Raw genomic sequence first — 23,514 nt, forward strand, 5'->3', positions numbered from 1 at the left:
TTGTTTGAACAAAATACAGTATTAAGATTGAAATAAAGTACCCCTTGTTTGCACGTGTGATACACTTCTTGACTAACTGAACATTTTAGGTTTTACAGCAGGTTTTAACCATCAAACACATGCAACAGACTTCCTCTCCTCCAAGTACCTTTGACATATATTCGGCTATTCACACCACATATATACCACAAAATATATTTTCAGTTGTCACTGTCATTTAGATGCTAGCTGTCATCAAATGACTTACAGCAAAGTCATTTTCAGCAAAGCAAATTAATGTTCATAGAATCTAAATGTTGATCTGTATTTGCCCCTTTTTAAAAGTCTTTATTTTAAAAATATATGATATATACTAAGAATCTGCAAGTATTCCAGATGATACTGCAAATTTCAAAAATCAACAAAAACAAAATTTGGGAGTAATTGATGATAGAAATTCCATACTCTTAATATAGGTTAGGGCCAATCATTCATTTTCAAGTCTTCTCTGCTGGGCAAACAGTTTCCACACACTTCTGCAAAACATTTACTTTGTTTTTCTTGATAAAATAATACTGTACACAGCCATTTCAAGAAATAACTAACATTGTTCATACATATCATTGATCAAAGTTTATGTGTGCACCATGAATTTGTCCATACTGTCCCCCCTAAATTTCTCTGGCAAAGCATATATGAAAAGCTCAACTTTTACTTCAGCAGAACTCTTTAAAACTGTGTATTTGAACAGAATTGGCTTATTATGCTTTGTTCAATGTTAGTCTACTTTAACTCAGTTCTTAAACACAAAACAGGAGGGAGGAAGAAAGTTTTTCCCCAGCCATTTATTTAGTACTCAAACACAAAATTGCTCTAATTTGATTATGACCCAAATTTATAAAAATCACATATAATCATGTTTCAGCTATTTTTTAAAGCAATTACTTGCATCTTTCAAAAAGCTGGTAGAAATTAAGAACAGTTAGGAAACTTGACAAAATCCTTATCTTCTTCTGAAAACAAATCACACAGCTCTATATGACCCCAAGAGGAATATCTACATTTACATATAGCTTCCAACTATATCTATCAAGTATTATCTATCAGTTATTTTCAGTTTTACAAAACAATGTTTTTTAAGATCCATTATTACCTTATAACCAGGTCCTAACTGATGTATTGCAAAAATCTGTGCTGGGTTGAGTGCTTCTGTGAATACATACACTGCTCCAAGCTGGCCACAGAACACTCGATTAGCATCAGCAGTCTCCGAAGAGCCAAGAAAACATTTGTCATAGCTCTATATCAGAAAGAGGCAATGATAATGAGCTTTAGTTACACAAACTATATAATGAAATACTATCATGTACAACTACTGGAGCTAAAAATAAATGGAGACCGTAATTAAGAAATTTTTGTAGTGATCAATTTCATTTTGAGTATCTTAACATGTATTATTTTATGGGTTGGTATTACACTGCTGTTATGACTGGCTATTAGAATTTCTTTTTTATTAATCATTTAACATACAATAGAGAAATTTAGAATGGCAAAATACACTATTCTTTCACTGTTGTGCTAAAATAGCTAAACACTTGTGGCAGAAAAACAAATACTTTTTTTTTTTCTAGTTTGCAACTGGGGCACAGTTCTATGACTACACCTTACAGTGATGTGATTTGAACTTAAACTCCCCTTCTGACTTCTTCCACAATCAGAGAAGTCACTATTTTCTGTTCTTTCTTCTCACATCTATCCTTCTATATGCACAAAGACCTTCCGCAGTTCTCTATCTGTCCATTTCCTATTATTTCGTATTTGAAGTGTGGCTTTGGTTTTTTTTTTTTTTTTTTTTTTCTTCCCAAGTTAAATTTATTTTGCAAGAATTAGGTTAAGTTCTTCTGGTGCTTCGAAGAAAGAAGGCTTTTAGATCAAATGAAATTTAGAACTTAACCATCCAGAATAAAGATCTGAGAAATTAGGAAACAAGATGCAGCACAAGAGGACTTCATCGACAGCATAATGATCTTTGGCAAAGTTCTCTTAGTTTCCTTGCCACGTGTACTTTATTTAATGAAAACAAGGAATGGGCCTCACTTTTTGAGACAAATTAAACTACTGTAATCTGCATTAGGAAGCCTGCTGGAGTTCTGGAAGCATTTGGACAGTGCTCTCAGATATATGGTTTGATTTTTGGGTGGTCCTGTGCGGAGCCAGGAGTCAAGGATCCCTAAGGGTCCTTTCCAACTCAGGATATTCTATGATTCTATGACATCATCAAATTTGTCTTCAATTTAGTATCTGAGCAAAAAATCTTCCAAAAGACTTTGTCAACCCCCTAATTCTACATCTTGAACAGTTTTATGCTTTCTCTGATGTCTTCCCATAACTGGGGGAAAATTCCTAATCTAAAATCCATAATAATCAACTCTTCCAATGTAACATCCATCTCTAAATGCTATTTGATCTCTTATAATCAACTGTTTAATGTACTGATCAGCTAGTAATCGTACACATTCAATTATTTGTGTTATGTGTTTTCATGCATTTAATTTAATCTTTTTTGTCATAATCTCTAACTATAATTAGTCCTTGGAATAAAAACATTGAGTTATGTGACACACAACTAACACAATAAACTTTTTATAGCTTTTATATTTTATTAAATAGCATTAATGAAGATGGAGTTAACCGAGACATCTTCAGTGTCTGCACATATGAAAACTGTAGACTAAAGTACTGGATACAAGAGGTAAATGTCACATAATGAAAAATGACACTAAAATATAAAAAAACTGTAATGTGAGCTCTATTGGAGGGGAATAAATCAATTCACAGTCTTTTCCAAGATAAAATCTATGCTTGAGAGAAAATGTAACTCAGTCAGTCCCTTAACTTTAAACTCAATAAGGCAAATATATTAAATTAATCTGAAAAGTATATAATCCAAATGAGTTTTATCCAGTGGTAACTTTGACACAGTGAGCATCTGAAAAGTTTTATCTTTATTATATTTAGTGTTTTCTTCATCATTAGGTGTACAGTCTCATTCGTTCCATCATAGAAGAAAGTGGACTCTTTTTTTTTTTAAAGCATAGATAGATTTAATTAAAATAATTTATAATCCAAAAATACTAAATCTGATACATTTCCTGTAAGAATGTACTGTTAACATAACTTGACCTCTGTCCAATTAACATTTAGTTGTATTTACAGGTATACATGCAATCTTTTCTAGGTAAAAATTACTCATTTCTGCCTGTGGTACAAGCAGACACAACAACACTGTATTCACTTGTTCTACGCAACTTTGCGTGTCTCAGTATCTTTTTATTGGTAGTCTCCATAGTCTCCCTATTGGTCATCCAAGCCAATAAAATTCAAAATACAAAATTGCAACTTTGTAGTACTTAATTTGTACTTGCTAACAACATTAATTAAATACTAAATCCTTAATAATTAAGGACATTAATTAATAATTAAGCACAGCATTTTTAATAGTAGTCAACTGCCTATGAACTAATCCAAGTCAAACAATGAAAGAGGCAAAATATGCTTGCTACTGGGATATAGATGTAAAACATCAGACTTTGTTTAATGCCATAAATTTTCTTACGCTTCTCCATGCTTCTGTTTTCCAGCTTTAACTTTTTTTTTCTCCTTAATCTCTGTTTGTCTCATTGCTTTAAAATAGTAAGTTCTTCATAGAAGAAATTATCTCTCACAATATTTTTATATATATATATGTATTGTGCTTAAAACAATGGGACTCTGACTATGGTCCAGACTATTCAGTTCTACTGCAATTAAAAAAAAAGTATATACTTAAAATCTAATGTTCAATCAACAAAAATATCACAGAAATCTTGTAATCATTAACAGATGTCTCTTCTTGAATAAAACAGAATTTAACATAATACAAAAATTATTGGCAGATACAAAAATACTTTGCAGCATACATATTCATTAGGCTGAATGAATCAGTTTTTCTTAAGGGTTTTCCTTAATCTACATATCTCAAATCTCCACCATAACTTTCTATGGAAAAAGTGAAATATGAATCCACTGTTATCACTGTCCTCTAACAATATTATACATTAAAAAAAATAACTATAACTGTCTCTCTAACAAAAGCTCCACAGATTTCCTTAAAACAACTTTGCAAAATAGAGCCCAAAATCCATTATAATCTAAAGGAAAAGGAAAAAAAAATACACAAAGAAACCACGGCAATATTAAATTTTATGAAACACATAACTAAGGATTTTAAAGCTTAAAAAAAAAGAGAGAAAGAAAGAAAGAAAATTTGCAAAGATCTAGAGAAAATACTGTAGTTTTCTTTCTTTTTTCATTTACTTTAAAATGAGGTGAACAGTTTGATGTACTGTGAAGCTATAAGAAAGGAAAAAAATAAAATCTTACATCATTTGTGTTAACATGCCAGGCCATGTCACCATAGGATACCAGCTGACCATTCACGTAACATCGTATTTCACTGTTTCTCCAGCGATTATAGATGTGTACAATGCTTATCATGTACCACTGAAAAGAGATGGAAAATCAGTATATAGTGGCAGTTTTTGTGCTATAACACATAAACTTAATGAAAATAAGTGAAAAAGCTCATGAAGTTATATGACCAGATGAATCCTTACAAACTTATAGGATTAAAAGTCAAATCAGTGGAACTTCCAAGTCCACTCGGTAGAACAGTGATCAGACATAACAATGCACCTACCAACATCTTTTTATGGGATATGAGCAAAGAATGCAATAAAATTAAAACACAATAAAATTTAAAAGATTATTACATTCCCTTTCCTGAAAGCATAATCTAAAAACATATGTGCTGTACACAAAATACAACTCAGGTCTCATCAGAAATCCATTTCTATGTGCCTTAACAAATTAACATCACACATCTCTGTCTTTTAATCTATCGGAAATTATTAAATAAAAAGAAAGAAAAAAAATCATCACAGCAGATTTTACAGCCCAGTTTAGCACCTCACCTCAATTGCTTCCTATTTTATAATCAAGGGGAGAAAGCACCTGAGTAAAACACTTCCAAGTACAACTATGGTAGTCTTTCAAATAATTTGTTCAACTAGAATCATTATGTCCATGATGAATTTTAAATGTAAATTATAAAGTTTAAGAAGAAAATCTTAATTTTCCTTTAGAACCCAACCTTCAGAATAACCTAATCCTAGGAATGGTAATTTAATATTTTGTGATCTGAAAATCAACTCATACTTAACTATAATTCTATTCTTTCAAAACACATAAAAACCAGAAGAAAATGGACATTCTGGAGAGAGTTCGACAAAGAGCCATAAACGTGATGAAGTGATCAATGCCTCTGACACATGAAGAGAAGCTGAGATATGGGACAGTTTAACTTTGAGAGGAGAAGGCTCAGGGACATTTTATTCATGTGTATAAATACTTAATGGGCAGGAAGTAAAGAGGGAATCAGAGATTTCTCAGTAGTATCTAGTAACGGGGTAAGAGGCAACAGGAGCAAACTGAAATACTTGAAATTTCATTTAAGCATAAGTAAGAAGGCTGGCAGTAAGGGTGGTTGTACAGTAGAGCAGTTTGTACAAACAGGCTGTGAAGCATCTCTTCCTTGGAGATACTCAAAACCTGACTGGAAACACCTAGAGCAGCCTAATCTAGTTGCCACTTCCCTGAACAGGGAAGGAGTACACATAATGAACAATTACTCACTTGGTCAGAATTCAAGCCAATTTATGAGCATCTCAAAAGACAGATCATAGTGATTTTTTAAAAATTATTTTTTCAATTAACTGCTTAAACTGAATATATGGACTTTATCTTTCCCTTTTGAGTAAGGCTGCAGTTGTTTTAGTTGTAGTTATAGTAGCAGTCTTGTATATGTTATCATCTGGACTTACCAGGTACAAATGCTCATTTATTATGTTAATATATTATTATTTGGAATAGTCATTTACAATTTATTTGCTTTCTCTTTCTTGGCACATTTTAATTATTACTTTTTGACTGTTGTTTAGCTTTTTATTTTATTTTTTTTTTTTTAAAAAAAAGAACTTTTATGTCACTGAAGATTTATTTTAATAAGCTTTTTTTATGATTATGCCACTACTTTTCAGAATATTTAGTAAACACATCTTCATGAAAAAAGGTATATCCCTCCTCCTCCCATGGGATTCAGTCCAACCATGAAAGGGCTTCAAAAGTAGTACTACAGTTTCAAAGCTAGAATAAAGTTGAACTAGTTATGCAGCAAAATACTCATATCCGTATGCACTTTACTAAAAAATTGCCACCCTTGGAAAATAGCACTTCAAATACTCTGAAGAGATGCAGCCCCACATGATTTACCACTTCGGCAAAAGGTTTAAGTTATTTTAAACCTCCATAAGCATTAATTTGTGTCATTTTGTGTGATTTTTATACTACTGTATGTAAAATATTTCAATATCCAAAATGAACCGCATTTCTAGGCCTATGCTCCACATCCTCCTAAAAGAATACTTATGAGGCTGTCCCAGAAAGCCTCATAAGTAAACAAACATAACAGAGGTCCCTAATACAGAAACTGTGTTACTTCATTTGACTCTAGTTGCTATGAGGTTCTCTGAAGTAGAGAACCTCATAAACAAAAGCCAAGCTAATAAACAAACTCAGATCATATTTACTGAATGATCCAATCATAAGAATCTATGAAAACCAAAGTTCACTTACCTACTATATATATCTACTATATATATATACCTACTATATATATACTATATATACTATATATATATACCTACTATAAGACAGTCACCTACAATTCTTAAATAAGGAGTGCATCAAGTTGAGTACTTGTAGGCATTAAATACCATTCTCCAAGTCTTAGCTACACCTGCACAATAATTTGCTGCAGGTGCCTGTTTCTTGTTCAGCTGACTAGATTAGATGGCTAACCTTTTGGAAGAACCCACCTCCTAAGAGCTAATCAAAATAATCTAGGTAGCTTTTACAACACAATAAACACAAATAGAAAAAATATTCATTTCCTCCTTCACCTTCTGTTCTGCCTTGGTAAGAAAACATATCAAAGTTTGTTCTTCCATAAGAAACAAAGTAAAATAGAGAATTTCATGTATGTAAAGTCTGAACTGTCTCACTAAATCACTGATGGTTTCAATCATTTAAATTTCCTTCCTTGTTGACTTGTTTTACAATATAAAACAGCTGTCAAGAAGTTAGAGAAGCTATCCTCTAAGTGGTTGAGGTGGTCTTTCTCTTCTACACCAACAATACTCTCATCTATAATATTGTGCCATACTATCATTATCTTTATAAAATACTGAGTCAGTTATTTGTCATGAATTTTCGAAAAAATACTTCACAGAATGCATTTAGTCTGGACATACAAATGAAGCATGTTAACGATATATTTGACAAACTTGTCTTCTGCCCTCTGATTTAATTAAGAAGTTATAATTTTCACCTGTTCTCCTAAGTACCCTGTAGTTATTTGGACAATTGAAAATATTGTAGGCAGGTCCTTTATCTTTTTCTTTTCTTCCTAGTGAGAAACATGTCAAGAAACTTTTACCAATTTGTCTTGCAGAGTCAAAATGAACTACTTCATATCTACTCTTGAGAAGTTAAGTGATACAGTCTACTAAGCATGACTTAAAAATGAAGCCCTGATCAATTTCACTCATTAAGAATGGAACCATAGTATATGTAACATTATTTTACAAATATCAATAACCATATTTCAACTTGAATCATTGAACTTCTTACAGCTTCTACCTTAAAAAAAAAAAAAAAAAAAAGTAAAAACAGGTATAAAACATTTTGTATTACAACAAATTTATTGATCCTACATGCATATAAATAAATATTTTATATTCACTTCTCCATAGAAAATGTCCCCTTCGCATGTACCATTCTTTTGCCTCTTTCAGTTGGATACAACTCCCTGTAACTTGTAAAGTTAATGATTCTTAAACACATAGTTTAAATTACAAGCAAGTTCTTTTCAATAAAAGTAGCTATTAAACTTTTGAAGAAATAGGAGTGTTTAAATTTCATATTAGTTACACACTGAAAGCCTTACTTTCGCTTGCCACTTGAAGCATGTAAATGAGTAATTTGGAGTCAAACAGTTTTCTCTTGCATTTGTTGGAAACTGCAAAGGTAGACCTGAAATAGACTAAGTGCTACAAAGACGGCAAGCAGTCTAGCACTTATATCCTTCATTACTTAAAAAACAAACAAACAAACAACTGAATACATATATGTTATATATTATAAACTCCCTGTATAAATCCATAACTTCCTCAAAACAGTTCCCAAGACTCTCTCCGCTGTTAAGGGATGATATTTTTGTATTAAGTATGAAGTAAAATGATGCAGATTTATTCTTTTTATTTATTTATTTATTTATTTTCTTAGGGAAATAAAGTACTTTTAGAAAATTAATATTATACTTCTTTTGCAAAGATTTCTCTGTCCCTCATCAAATAACAAATAAGGACATACCCAACTAACTTGTATCCATATATTTTTTTTTAATTTCTCAACACAGTACCTTAGTACAGGTTTCAGATTCACTTGGTGACTCACTCTCTGAGGCAGGTTTAATAGATACAGATGTTACTAATATAAAACTTTCCCTCTCTGTATCAGAGGAAATAAAAGTAAAAACATTTTTGCTTGTTGCTTTTGAAATCAGAGAAGGCACATAATTAGAAATAAAAAAGCATGCAGCAAAATATATATTCTCAATAATCTTTGCAGTAGTCCTTAAACTGAGTTGCATTTTTTATATTTTTATTTTTACATGCATATTAGAATGCACATTTTTCCACACGTTTTCCAGGTCTTTAAAAATGTATTTTCACTTTTTCCGCTTAAAAACTTATAGTTAACAGAAGGGTAAAAAAAATCCTACTCATTGTACAATAGTACATAAGATTATATCACTTCCTTCATGTCCAGGTAAACAGATTTATTGGGTCATACTAGATTAAGGACATACCACTGCAGCTTTGTCTTCTGAAGTCACGTGTGGCCTGCCTAATTTTTTTTTTTCCAAGCAAAAATGAACAAAGTAATTTTTGTGGGCTGAAATTTTGTAGACCCCGGGAAGGAAAAATGTTTTCCCTTTTGTAGGAAGATTATATTTCACAAAGGAACACCTCAATAAGTTCAGCAGAAAATTAATCACTGAGACCCCTGAAATTTAACTTGACTAAGCTAAGTACAAACCATGCAACTACTTTTAGTCAGTGCTTTAGTCAATGCTTCTTTTCTGAATCTTCCACGTCACCTAACAAAAATATGTTAGATGAAAAATTCATCCTCTTTCATTCACAGTTTATTCAACAGTAATCTCCACTTAGTGATGATGATGATTTTCCTGAGATGAGACATTCTTTGCAATGGCGTTATTAAAAATTGTATCTTTTATAGCTATTTACTTATATTTACAATTACTTCTGTAATAATCTGATAACGATAAACTCCAAGTTCTGTCCACATATATTCTATGATTTTTTTTCCTTTTACAATGCTTTAAGAGCATTTCAGACAACATACCAGTCTGCAAGCTGGTGTGCAGCTTGTCCCGTTGTGTGTAGATTAAACTATTTGTTTGGAAACAAATAGCTCATTAATCTTCTGTTGCAACACTGTCCACAGATCCCATAACATGAGCAATACCATCTTTTGATAGCATTGGTGTGCATGTCAAGCTTTATTTAAAAAAACAAAAACCCACAGATTTTATCATTTTACTATTTTTTTTTATTTGCATGGTAACCAGCATTCCTTGCATATGCATTTTCTTTTAGTCAAAATCTCCTTCCTGTCACGCATTTTTTTTTGAATCTTTAGCATAGCTACTGCTTCAGAGCACTATTTACATCTGTTGCTCCGATCTCTAAGGCAAGTTCTAAAAAACACATTGAATTTGTTTTTGCGTGTAGCGCCTCTGACAAATGAAGACGGAGAACTGGTAATGACAGATGGGGAAAAGGCAGAGGTACTTCTTTGCCTCGGTCTTCACTGGTGGTCATGTACTCTGTCCTCATGAGGCCCTTCCTGGAGTGCTGCATCCAGGTCTGGGGCTCCCAGCACAAGAAGGAGGGGGAGCTGTCAGAGCAAGTCCAGAGGAGGGCCAAAAAGATTTTCAGAGGGCTGGAACAACTCTCCTGTGAAGAAAGGCTGAGAGAGCTGGAGATGTTCAGCCTAAACAGATGGCTCAGGGGAGACCTCATTGTGGCTTTTCAATACTTAAAGGGGTCTAATAAAAAGGATGGAGAGGGACTCTTTATTCAGGTGGATAATGATAGGACAAGGGGGAATGGTCTTAAACTGAAGACAATAGATTTAGACTAGACATTAGGAGGATATTCTTTGCTGTAAGGGTAGTGAGGTAGAGAAGCTGTGGATGCCTCATCCCTGGAGGTGTTCTATGCCAGGCTGGATGGGGCCTCGGCCAACCTGATGTAGTCATCCTTGTCTATGGCAGGGGGTTGGAGTTAGGTGATCTTTAATGTCCCTTCCAACCTGAGCCATTCTATAATTCTATGATTTTCTTTAGTTGCATATATGTATGCACACACAAGTGCCTGTACACACAATTTGTCCCAGCTCCACAACTAATCCATTAAAAAAAATTGTTCTTTTGCCTCCTGCACTTGAATTAACTAAATTTACATCTTACATTATTATTTCTTTGTACTGAGTATTGTTCAAAAAATGGTTTACTCCTTTTGTCATATTTATCACTAGTACCAATCTAGATAAAACAAGCTTTGAAAAGCTACATTACTCCTTATAGTTTGATTGATACTAGATGAAAATAGATGCTGAAATACCATCCCGCAATAGATGATGACAAACTAAAAGTTAAATTCATATTGCATTCACATTGACAGGAAAATCAAGTTTTTTTGAGCTTCTTGCTCTCTCAATTTATATCCTTCTCATCCCTGTATTTTAACAAATATCAATTATCTTACCACATGACAATTTAATTTCTTTAAGGCCTTCAGAGGAGTAAAATGCTTTAAGTTCTTGGGCAATCCACATACTGGTGTATACGGTTATCAATCCTCCAACAGAACTTGGAGACAAAATGTAGTGCAGTACTGTACTACTTTGTCCCAAATATGTTTATTTATCTATTTTCTAATATTTTCTTTCATTATTTTTTTCTAGCTTCTGCCTCATTTTGATAGTTTAGAAACCAGGCAGAAGTAACAAATATGTAATTCTAAGTAATGGACAAAGCCTTTTGTATCATTTTCTATCACCCACTGTTTGGCAAAATACATTACATACCATAATTAAAATTTTGGCAAATTTCATATTCAAGTTCCTATAGAACTTCAGGGTGCCTACTGTATGGTCCTGACAGCTAATTACTCTTTCTTATATTGATTTCTATACCTCTTCAACTGAAATTTCAATTTAAAACACTTCCTCTGACTCATCCCCATTGTCTTGTAGTAAACAATGATGCAATTAATTCATTTAGCCTTTTTGTTACAACATTGTTCTTCAAAGGCTCCTGTTATGCATTAGTCATCTGACTGCCCTTATGGAGTAGAAAAAAAATATATTCTTCTCATTTCACATATAATTTGCTATAACATACTTTTCTAAGCATTCTTTACTTTGATGCAACTTACATCTTCTGAAAGATTTTCTTTTGTTTACAATAGTCTCTGCTTTGCTATTTATCTGTGTTTGGATACATTATGATGAGCTTTTAAGCTTCCCATTGATTTTTTTTTGGACTAAGTATATATTTGTTCAGCCTTCTGTATATTTGTCTTTAAGAAATAGCTTCAACACTATCAAACACTTCCATCTTTTAACTGCACCTTTTCTAATGTTTTTATTTTTTTTAAAGCAGTGAAGTGTTTTTGTTTGTTTGTTTGTTTGTTTTTTGTTTTGTAGTTCCTTTAAAATAAAAATATCCCACATATCTAAGTGCATTCTGTTTTTTTTCTTTTTTTTTTTTTTGTGTGTGACCAAGTCAAGTGAGATGCAGCTCTTGAGTTTTCCAAAAGTTTCAACAAGAAATAAATCCAAATGTTGCTGACATTTAGAAGTTTGAATTCTCATATCAGTAATACGTCACCCAGTTCATATCAAAGTAAGATAAGCTTCTCTTTATTATGTATTCTCATGTTTCCTAGTCTATTATGTATATTATAACCATCCTCATCATGCAATTAAATTTGTATAGCATGTTTTCTCTACTTAGTGATTTTCAGCATTCAGAAACTCATTTATTGTTACAGTGAATTTATTTACCTAAACTGGTATTATTATACAGGACTTTAATACAGGACTTCACTCCTAACTGTAAGTGCAATTTTAAATGAGCATCCACTGACACTTGCTCAAGTTGGGGTTGGACTAGATGATCTTCAGAGGTCCCTTCCAATCTCACCCATTCTGTGATTCTTTGACTATCAAGTCAACAAATCTCATATTTCTGTTATGTGAAAATCTTCCTTTAAGAGAGCAATTACAGTTTCATTTATATATATACATGTATATTTTTAGATGTGCAGAAACGAGTATATATGTATGTCTCACAGTTTCCTACTACCTGTCTCATTAACCTGGATGCTCTTTATAATGTTGTACCAAGGGTTAGTTGATTTCTCATATATTCTGTATTTAAGGACATGGTTTTCAGGACTTTACTATGACACTATGATCCAAACAAACTTTATACTCTTTCACATTTTTTTTCAAGCTTAAGCTGAAAAATTTGCTTACCTTTTTTTATTGTTATTATTATTTTACATGTCAATAATACAATTTTCCTATAATTTCATCCTGAAAGCTCATTCTGTATACCATTTTCTCAAAAATCCCGAAATACCATGCTTCTCTGCTGTAATAAGAACTTCCTTAGGTAATACCCAAAGACACCTCTAGTTAGATAAGAGCCTGTCAATTTTTATACTGCTGAAATCTTTTAAGTTTAATCACCCACTTCTGAGAAAGTGATATTCTTACTTCATAGCACAGTACAATTGGAGAAAGGAGGAATTTCACACTAAGAATACAATCTTTCCAAAACGTAGAATGTAATTTTAATCTATACTACTACTAGGAAAGGTGTTCAGGATTAAAAACACCAGAAAAAAAAAAAAAAGAAAAAAGAAAAAAGAAAAAAAGCTGTTTGTTCTTGACTAAATTGCTTTCCTGTTCATACTTTTTCTGTCAAGAGGTCATTCTATTAATCTACACTCACATTTTATATGAGACATTATGACAAAGTTTCTCAAGTACTTTTTATAAACACACAATTATAAAATGCTGTTAAAATACATTAATTAAAACCTAAAATAACTGCTTATATACCTGTCTAAAAATTTTTAAATCAAGATTTCATATTATACTGCCTAGGGTGTCACATGACAGTTAACAGTGGGAAGACCTCCACAATAACATAATATCTTTCTGACCTTTTGACCAGGTGGCTTGAACATAAATTCTACTGTGATTCAACAAAAATATATTTTTTAAATTGATTATTCAGAAGCTTGATGAGGATGGTTTTGGCAAAAGCTATTGCTAAAATGTTTCCATCTGTAAGCAGATGCTAGAAAAGAGTATGTCTTGTGACAAAATTAGCTCTTCCTGAGATACAATTTTGACAGTTCTCTGCTTTGTAAATATAAATGAATTTTTTTGAATGCATATCAACGCATTCAGTGCATACTTAGTGGAACCAAAGTAATAACTAAACAATATGAAGAAAATTAATGTACATGTTAAACAGGCTATGTTTTAACTTAGAGTATTTGACAGGTTTGCTTTCCTCCATTATTCTCTATGCACTTTCCCATACTCATAAACGCACAAGTTTTTAATAGAAAACAATATATGCTGTTGTATTGGGTTTACATGGCAAGGGTTTGGTAGTAGGGCGCTGTAGGGAACACCTCTATGAGCAGAGCCCAGCAGCTACTCAATCAATGTCACATCAGAGCCAGCTCCAGCTGGCTCCAAAAGGCACCTGCCGCTGGCCAGAGCTGAGCCAGTGCGCAACGTTGCTTGGGCCTCTGGAAGCAGATTTAAAATAGGGAACAAATCTGCTCTGCAATAGCAGCTGGGGAAGAGGAGTGCGAACCAGCCTTGCAGCCCCCAGGTGAGTGCAGCAGGAGGGCAGGAGGTGCTCCAGGCAGGCAGCAGCAGTTCCCCTGCAGCCTGTGGAGAGGCCCCTGGTGGAGCAGGCTGTCCCCCTGCAGCCCATGGGTCCCACATGGAGCAGATCTCCACGCTGCAGCCCATGGAGGAGCCCCCGGTGGAGCAGGTGGATGTGGCCTGGAGGAGGCTGAGGCCCATGGAGAGCCCCCGCAGGAGCAGGCCCCGGGCCGGAGCTGCAGCCCGTGGAGAGGAGCCCACGCAGGAGCAGGGGGGCTGGGGGGAGCTGCCGCCCACCCGTGGGGGACCTGTGCTGGAGCAGTTTGCTCCTGGGGGATGGACCCCGTGGGACAGAGCCGTGTGGGAGCAGTTCTTGAAGAGCTGCAACCTCTGGGCAACCCCCACAGGCTCAGTTCAGGAAGGACGTCATCCCATGGGAGGGACCCCACGTGGAGCAAGGGCAGAGAGTGACTGTGAAGGAGTGGTGGAGACAAAGCATCAGGGACTGACCGCAGCCCCCATTCCCTCGCTGTTCCCTGTGCCACTCGGAGTTTTCAGTTTTCAGTTTTCTTTTAGTTTCTCATTAGGTTTGTCTGCTAGTGGTAGGCAATAAATTATATTAATCTCCCTGGGCTGAGTCTGTTTTGCATGTGACATTAATTGGTGAGTGATTTCAACTCTTCAGCCCTTTCCATCATATTTTCTTCCCCTCTTCCTTCGAGGAGGGGGTGTGAAAGAGTGACTACGATGGACTTCAGCTGTCCAGAAGGGTAAAACCACCACAGGCACACAAAAATACTTGCAAATATAATGATTTATTCCAAATACTTTCTAAAATCGGACATATGACCCAAAGTGTATGAAGCAAGATCTAGGAGAAATATAAAACTGTCATGAAAGATGTATTTGGATATACTTCAGCAGATCAGCTGATGATTTGACACTGATAATCATATAATGAGATAGACATTTACTAGTATTTCATAATTAACTATTTTAGGTAGAATAGCAAGAGTTATCATTTTCCAAGTTTGGCATGAAGGAAACTGCAGTCCTTCATGGTAAAAAGAATATCTTGCTAAAATATAAAAGACTGTGCTGAAATTCAGTGTAAGAATCCTAAAGCCAAAATAAAATAAAATAAAATAAAATAAAATCTTCACAGCAAAATACATACAGGAATGTTATCAATGACAAACAAAAAATGATTGCTGTATGGGAAAGTTGATGCTGCAGCCAACTAACTGAAATCTTTGAAGCCAGCAGAATCACTGTTCTCTTAGGATTACTAGACACTACTAGACATACAGCAGAAAGAAACACTAATATGGTCTAGAGAAATAATCAAGACTTACTATAAAAAATGAGAAATCCCAAAACATCACCAATATAGAAAAAGTTCAGATCCTTGTTTCTCCCAGCAACAGATAAGCAAAATTCTAACACTGCCAGCAAAATTGTTCCAGGCATTGTCACCAATGTTACCAAGTACAGAATGTTCAGAAAAAGAATTACTTCTGTAACATACAGACCTTTTAAAATGAAATACAACCATTTCACAAATACTTAAAATTCTTCAGCATCTGAAGCTAATTGAGCAGTATTTTTAAAAACAAGTTAACTTTATAGAAAGGTAACTTCATAAATTATTATTATTTTTAAACTGATTCTAGCCTGTAACTGACATAACACTCTACATGACAGAGAAGCTAATTATAAATAAGCTTATAAATAGATTAGATATAAATAGATATAAATAAGCTTATAAATAATCTACAGATGCCATATCACTAAAATGATTTTAGTACTTCTTTCCAAAAGCATTTTGTCACATTTTCAACGTTATTCTTTACTGTGAATACTATTTTGCTTACCTTGCGTGGCTGAAAGTCATACTTCACACAGTGCTGGAAACCTTTGCCTTTTGACTTCAGCGATGTAACTATTAAACAGTTGCCGACAAAATGAGCCGAATACCCAACACCTTTACTAGTGCGGAAACTGAAAAGAAAGATTATTACAGAAATTAGAAAAATAGGATCTATCATATAATAAAACAGGGTTCAAATACACTCTAAAGTGCCGTGAGAAGAAAAGAAATTGGCTTTTGGAACAGTGAATTTAATTTCTTATTCATCCTCTCTCCCCGCCCTGTCTTGGTGGGGGAAAACAATCAGTGGTTTGCTACTAATCTTCACCATGAACTTGATTCCAGGCTATGTTCTAAAAATCAATATTTATTTATTTTTTCCTCAGTTTCCAGAAATGCAAGATGGCAAATCTCATATTTTCAGGTTTTGCCCTAATTTTTCTAATCCATCATAATTTCAAATATTATATCTGATTTAAGCTGTAAATGCAAATCTATCACAAAAACAAATGCTATGCTTAGATTTTGAACGATGTCTTGCAGTTTCAAGGGGCTAGGAGAACAACAAAATTGGTATGACATGTAAGTTTGGATTCAGGGTAATTACTATGCACAAGAATTATTTCTTTTTCAGGACTGATGATTTAGTTAGGACAATGATCTATGAAGTTGTAAACCTCTGAGTAATAGATTTATTTTAATTAGATGATGGATTGCAATTTTTAAAAAGTAAGTTTAATAAAGGTTTTCAGCTTTCCTGTGGCAAACATCATAAAGATAGAAAAAGCTGAAAGCTAATACATTTCTTTATGCATTTTTGAAATCAAAAATATTGTAAAGAGATATTCTGAACTTCTTAAAAGACATTTTGCAAATGTAGTTGGTGGAAATTAATGAATTAAATCAAACACGGGATTTTTAAAATGTTAATCCCACATTTACTGCTATGTCAGGTATGTTATTTATTCCCTTTTGTGTACAATAAAAAGAAGTGTATTATCATTAATACAGAGCACAATTTACAAAAATTTTAGTCTAAAAGTTACAAGTTAAGATACAAAACATAACCAATGGCTGAAATACATTGGTTCTAAATGGTGAAGTTCATCCATAAATTTGAAATGCAGTTTTTAAAGTATTAAAAAAAGAGTAATTACAAATATATGAACACTTGCATATACTCATATAGCCCAGTAATTAATACTTTCTCATTTCATTAATGCAGTCTGCTTTCAAAATAATTTCATATTATTACAATAATGATGTTTTAAATGGTTTTACTGTTGGAATATTTTCATTAAACACATTTACTCGTTTGTTTTCATAGTGCCATTAGGAGGTGAAAATCACATGCAAAGAGTTCAAATTTCATCTTACTTAATAGCTGCTGAAACTCTACATCTTTAATCTATCCCACTATACTAATGCCATCCTGATTTCAATATGCAAAAAAACTCATAATTATATACTTAATTCCATCTTCAGAAACATATAGTTAAATCTGTATATGTACATTAATGGAGAAAAAAATATTTTCCTCTTTCTTCGCTGTCAAGAATATAGCTGATAAACCATAACCTGCTGAGAAAAAAAATAAGCTTTACAAGATAGGTGGTGTGACTAGACGCTGAGGTGGCCAGATCTTAGATGTTTTTTTCTGAAGTAATTTGTTTAAAGGGGTCAAAAAATGACTTTCAAATTCTCAAGTTCCAGAAAGCTGCTGTTTTATGTTAATAATTAGAAAACTTATACTAAACGGAAAAAACAGTGTTCGCTAAAGCGAACAGGAATACGAACATCTATAGACATACTCTTCTCCACACCAGCATGTCCTTGTGCAGAGGTCCTTATTTACAGTCTCGATTTAAGTCATCTTTTGAGTTGCAGCATACTATGCCTCATATCACATGCCTGGTGATCACCAGTGCAGATGAAGTCAGAGATCAGAGGCAGTCTGGGCTGCAGTGAGCAAACCCTGTTTTAGTCTATGATCTCGAGGAGCATGGGCCTGGAAAAGAGCAAAGTCAGGACCCTGAACTTCCAAAGACCAAACTTTAAGCTATTTAAAGACCTAGTGAACAAGATTCCCTGGAACACTGTCCTTAGGGTCAAAAGGAGCTGTACAGATCTGGCAACTCTTTAAGGATGTTTTTCTTAGAGCACAAGAGCTCTCCGTCCCCGTGTTTAGGAAATCAAACAGAGAAGGTAAGACACCAGCATGGCTGAGCAAGGACCTGCTGGTCAAACTGAGGTGTTGGAAGCAAATAGGCAGCAGCAGCAGGGATATGTGGCCTGTGAACAGTAAATGGATGCCATCCAGATGTGCAGGGATGGGATCAGGAAAGCCAAGGCACAAATGAAACTGAACTTGGCAAGGGATTCAAAGAATAAGGAGAAGGGGTGCTGTACTTACATTGGCCAGAAAAGAAAGGCCAAGGAGAGTGTAATATTTCTGATGAGAAGGGAGAACTGGTAGCAACAGATATGGAGAAAGCAGAGATACCCAACAAGTTCTTTGCTCAATCTTCACTGCCAGTCTGCCTTCCCACATTTCTTGAGTCCATGAACCTCTAGCTGGGGATTGGGTAAGCAAACACCGCCCCCTGCTATACGTAAAGAGCATGTTCACAAACACCTGATGAAACAGAACAGGTACAAGTCTATGGGGCCTGATGCCATGCATCCCAGGTGAACTAAGGGAACTGGCTGATGGAATTCTTAAGCCTCTCTCCATCATATCTGAAAAGTTCTGGCAGTCAGGCGAAGTCCCCAGTGACTGGAAAAAAGGAAACATCACTGCCATTTTTAAAAAGGATAGAAAGGAGGACCCAGGGAACTACATACTGGTGAGCCTTACCTCTCTGCCTGGGAAGATCATGGAACAGATCCTCCTGGAAGCAATGTCAAGGCATGTGCAAGATAAGGAGGTGATCCGGGACAGCCAGCATGACTTCACCAATGGCAAATCCTGACTGACCGATCTGGTGGCCTTCTAACAGTAACTGTATCAGTAAACAAGGGAAGACCGACTGATGTCATCTACCTGGACATTTGAAAGGCCTTTGACACAGTCCCACATGACATAGTGGTCTCCAAATTGTAGATTTGCATCCTGTGCTGCATCAACAGAGGCATGGCCAACAGATCTAGGGAACTGATTGTCTCCCTCTACTCTGCCCTCGTCAGGCCCCATTTGGAGTAATGATTAAGAGAGGCTGAGAGATCTGGCGATGTTCAGCCTGAAGAAGCGAAGCCTCCAGGGAGACCTCATTGAGGACTTTTAATACTTGAAGGCGGCTTATAAAAAAGATGCAGTGACTTTTTACTTATGCAGATAATGATAGAAAAAACGTGAATGCTTTTAAGCTAAAAGAGGGGAGATGTAGATTAGAGGTTAAGAAAATTCTTCACTCAGAGGGTGGTGAGGTCCTGGAACAGGTTGCCCAGAGAACTTGTAGATGCCCCATCCCTGGTGGTGTTCAAGGCCAGGCTGGATGGGGGATAAGACCCTTGGCAACCTGATCTAGTGGGTGACTATGGCCAAGAGGTTGGAACTGGATGATCTTTAAGGTTCCTTACAAACCAGGCCAGTCCATGATTCTGTGATCTTTGGTCATCAGTGTGGTTCTGCTGGCCTGGAGCCTCTTTTTGGTTTGTTCTTTCCCTTTAGCAGAATGTTAAGGTGCTATATTACTGAAGCTTTATTTTCCCAAATTCAGACTGTGTTTTTTTCTTCATTCTTCTGTCTGCCTCTGCGTGTGGTACAGAACTCTTGCTCCCCTCCAACTGCCACTCTGGAAGGAGCACACTCCTCTGCCACAGCCTTTGTACAGGTTTTGACACAACCCTCCTAGCAAAAACAAGACACTATTTTAATGAGCCTAAATAAACCTAAGACATAATCTAAGAATGAACAGGAAAAAAAAAACAAATATGCTGCCCATCACAACCGACCTCAAAAGTGAAGACAATTTATAGCACTGCCATTCTCCTTTGTCTATTGAGAATTAGTTTCAACACAGATCTACTTCAAGGATTTAGCTTTCACAATGACCCCAGAGGCAGGCATATCCCACAACAAAAAGCATCAGTGAACAGTCTCAGGGGAGAATACTACCCATATATAGATATAACCTGCATTACCCATCTAAACAAATAACCTACAATACCACAGTACTAATTCTATACAATAAAATAAAGGTTAAACATGTAAAAATGCAGCCTTGACAATACAAACAATTGGACATGTTGTGGGCTAGTTTGAGATTTTGATTTACCTCCTTTGGGCTTCATGGCATTCAAAGAACTTTTCACAGGATAGCTGCATCTCTCACAATGCCAAATTTGTTTCTCAGCAACATATGTTATCTCTATAAGCTAAAATAGTTTTGGCTAACAGAATCAGATTTTCAAGGATAGTGAAAAAAAATAATGCACAGATTCATTACATTCTGACATATGGTGTAGTATTATTTGATTAAAAATGTCAAATAAAATGTGTTGTTTTTTTTTTAAGTTTCAAACAGCCAATAAGTGTAAATGCCATTATGTTTTTATCTGATAAAATGCCATCATTTTTTATCTGATAAAACATTATTAACATTTTGTAAAATTCATACTACAACTTTTAACAGAAACTAATAAATATTTTGTTACACATTGACAACACCCTGAAAAAAAAAAAAAAAAAGAAAAAAGAAAAAAAAAGAAAAAGGGGTGGTGGGTTTTGAAGAAATGTCTACACCTCTTAACTTTTTCCCTTTTACCCCCCAGTTATTGGACTGATTTTGTCACCACTGTGGTCAAACTGGACTGTTCCTGAAATTTTAAATACTGAAATGTCCTTGGTTGTGTAACTTCCTGAAGCTCAGCATTTGAAGACAAGAAAGCACTGAAATAATGAAGTAATATCTCATTTCTGAGCAGGACAGCTCTCTCCATCTTGGAATAGAATGATTTTCTAAACATGAAGGCTTGCCAATACCAATCAAGATTTCACTCCCCCCTCCCCCCCATTAATTAGCATTCTCATATAACCATAGTTGAGAAACTGAGAACACAAATATGTTCTCTGTTTACCTCAATATTATAATATAAAGATTATGTTAATTTTCACATTTTCTTTCTTGCCAAAAGTAAAGTAGGACTCTTCTCTAGGATAGTCAACGTAAATTGCCTTACTACACATGTAGAACTTGCCACATACAAAAAGGAAATGCACAGAGGAGACAAGAACAATACTGTCAACCCCCACGTGGTTTAATGAGCATTAAACTACTTCCCATAGCTGCTGGTATAAGATTTTACTACAGATAGTTCATAAAAACAGTTATCAGCCTCATTTCATCTCTTCTCTCAAAGCAGCTACTGGATGCTGTTACACTTCAATAGCAGGTAAGCAATCTTCCATCCACTGGTGAAACTGTTTAATGAGTCCAGTTTCTTTAGCTTATGATTTTATAAGCAATTTAAGATAGGAGCATTTAAGATAATATATTCCCAGTCTCAGTATCCTAATTAATTCTTGCCTGAAGGAAAAAATGACTTCTTTTCTACTAATTCTGGAGTTCCACTATATGCTTTTACAACTGTTTAGCATTATCTCTATTATTATTAGCACCAGAGATGGAATGAAAAGTCTGGAAGGATTTCTTTGGTACTTATTGTCCCTACATCTTTAAAAACAGAATTTAGAAAATTGTTTCAGAAACTTTAGTCTTTCTTCCATTGCATGGTTGTGGAAGCACTTGGATTTTTTTTAAGGACAAAACTCTAAAATTATGACAATCTAGCCTAAATTTCACCCTCTAATTTCTTTACAGACCATAATACACAAATTGAAATAGAGCATCTCAAAATAGAATAAAAAATGAAAAAAAAAATCTTAATATCTGTGTTGAGTCTGTCTAACTCCTGAATTTACTTGGATGCGATGTCGCCTTAACTCTGTTTTTAGCAGAAGTAAATATAGAGACTTAGAGTGTTGAGACTTCCCAACTGGGTGCTTGAAGATAGCCCTAAATTTTCACTGTTTATATGCCACTTTTAAGCGAACAATTCCAATGATTTATTGAATCCTGATTAATATTATACTGTGTATTATTATAATTGTAATAGTTATAGTGACCATAGGACTGTGTCTAAAAATTTGATTTTTTTTTTTTACCCACCAGATCTCATATTAAACAATCCATAATCATGAGATTTTAGCTTACATTCTGAAAACAGAAGTCAAGATCATCCTTAATTACATTCCTCTTCCTCCCCCTATCTTCCCCCCCCCCATTTTTTTTCTTGGAAAGTTTCATTATCAAATGTGTATTCCAGAGCACAGTTCACTCCAGAGTGTTCTTTGAATTCTACCCAATTTTAATATGGTCTCCTAAAAGAAGCAGCAATTTTCAACTATAAATGGCATTCCAGCAATCCTTTTGCCAAGATTTCAGGAAGCAACCATATCACCTTCACTCTTTTCTCTGTTTGTTCCTTGAAAATGTTACGTTAGTTCTTTCAGTCAGAACAATGAAAAGGCAGTTTATGGTCAGTTGGTTACCTACAATAACTCCGAAGATCCTTCTGTAATTTCAACTTTCTAATACATAACAGGTGATTCTGTAAGCATGGCACCCATTATTCACTGTATATGACCTCGAATTGCTTGTATTAAAAATTCGTGCTATTGAATTCTGTTCACCTTACCATTTGAACCTGACTGCTCTTTAACAAAGTCTGTGTTTTTATTTCTATTTAGCACCCATACAAATGCCAAAGAATTTCCTTTCAGTATTGTTATCATTCATTTTGTAATTGGTAAGTTACAGTAACTGCTTTAATACACAAGTATTAAAACACTCACTTAGCAGCTGCTCAACACCATTCTAGGAAACAACTACATGTATATGTATATAACAAATTGGCTCTCAGTTCTTGAAGCAGCATCTAGTGTTCATCTAATTACAAAACAATAGTTTTCCCTCACATCTGGGAAATGTGAAAGGACTCCTTTACCTTCCTTCTCCATTTCTAAGCATAAAGTTTCACATTATAGACAAGTTCATACAACAGCTCTCTCCCACCAGAAAGGTCTCTGGACAATTCTTTCTGTACTCACTTAGCACCTGGATCATACCTAGTGTGACTTGAAGTAGTCAGCATGGATTTACAAATTGGAAACCTTGAGCAAACAGATAACTTAATATGATGAGATGACTGGCTTGGTGAATGAAGCTGTGGATATTGTTTATCCTGTTTTTTTTGCAAAGATTATTCAACATTCTATCACAGTGAATGTATCAGATGAAAAATGATCTACGTAAGTAGACCGAGGCAGTCTGAAAAGTGGCTGAAATGCTGGGCTAAAAGTGATATTGTCAGTGGCATTGAGTCCAGTTGGAGGACAGTTACTATCAGAGTACCCCAGGGGTCAATACTGGGTCCAATCTTGTTCAGCTTCGTTAACCTGAATGGTGGGGTAGAGTGCATCCTCACCAAGTGTA

General features: G+C 34.8%; 1 protein-coding gene across 15 annotated transcripts in view; it reads right to left on the bottom strand.

Moving 5' to 3' along the window:
• The window catches only part of NBEA (neurobeachin), a 509,188-nt gene that overhangs the window by 384,377 nt on the left and 101,297 nt on the right, over positions 1 to 23,514 (bottom strand). For all 15 annotated transcript variants that reach the window (XM_038174546.2, XM_072032602.1, XM_072032605.1 and 12 more), the window contains exons 6-8: positions 16,023 to 16,149; positions 4,402 to 4,521; positions 1,133 to 1,279 (exon numbers count right to left, since the gene is read on the bottom strand). In XM_038174546.2, the coding sequence (XP_038030474.1) occupies positions 1,133 to 1,279; positions 4,402 to 4,521; positions 16,023 to 16,149 (394 nt within the window). The remainder of the gene's footprint in view (positions 1 to 1,132; positions 1,280 to 4,401; positions 4,522 to 16,022; positions 16,150 to 23,514) is intronic.

The sequence above is a fragment of the Anas platyrhynchos genome, chromosome 1, assembly GCF_047663525.1.
Source record: "Anas platyrhynchos isolate ZD024472 breed Pekin duck chromosome 1, IASCAAS_PekinDuck_T2T, whole genome shotgun sequence".
In the NCBI taxonomy this organism is placed as follows: Eukaryota; Metazoa; Chordata; class Aves; order Anseriformes; family Anatidae; genus Anas; species Anas platyrhynchos.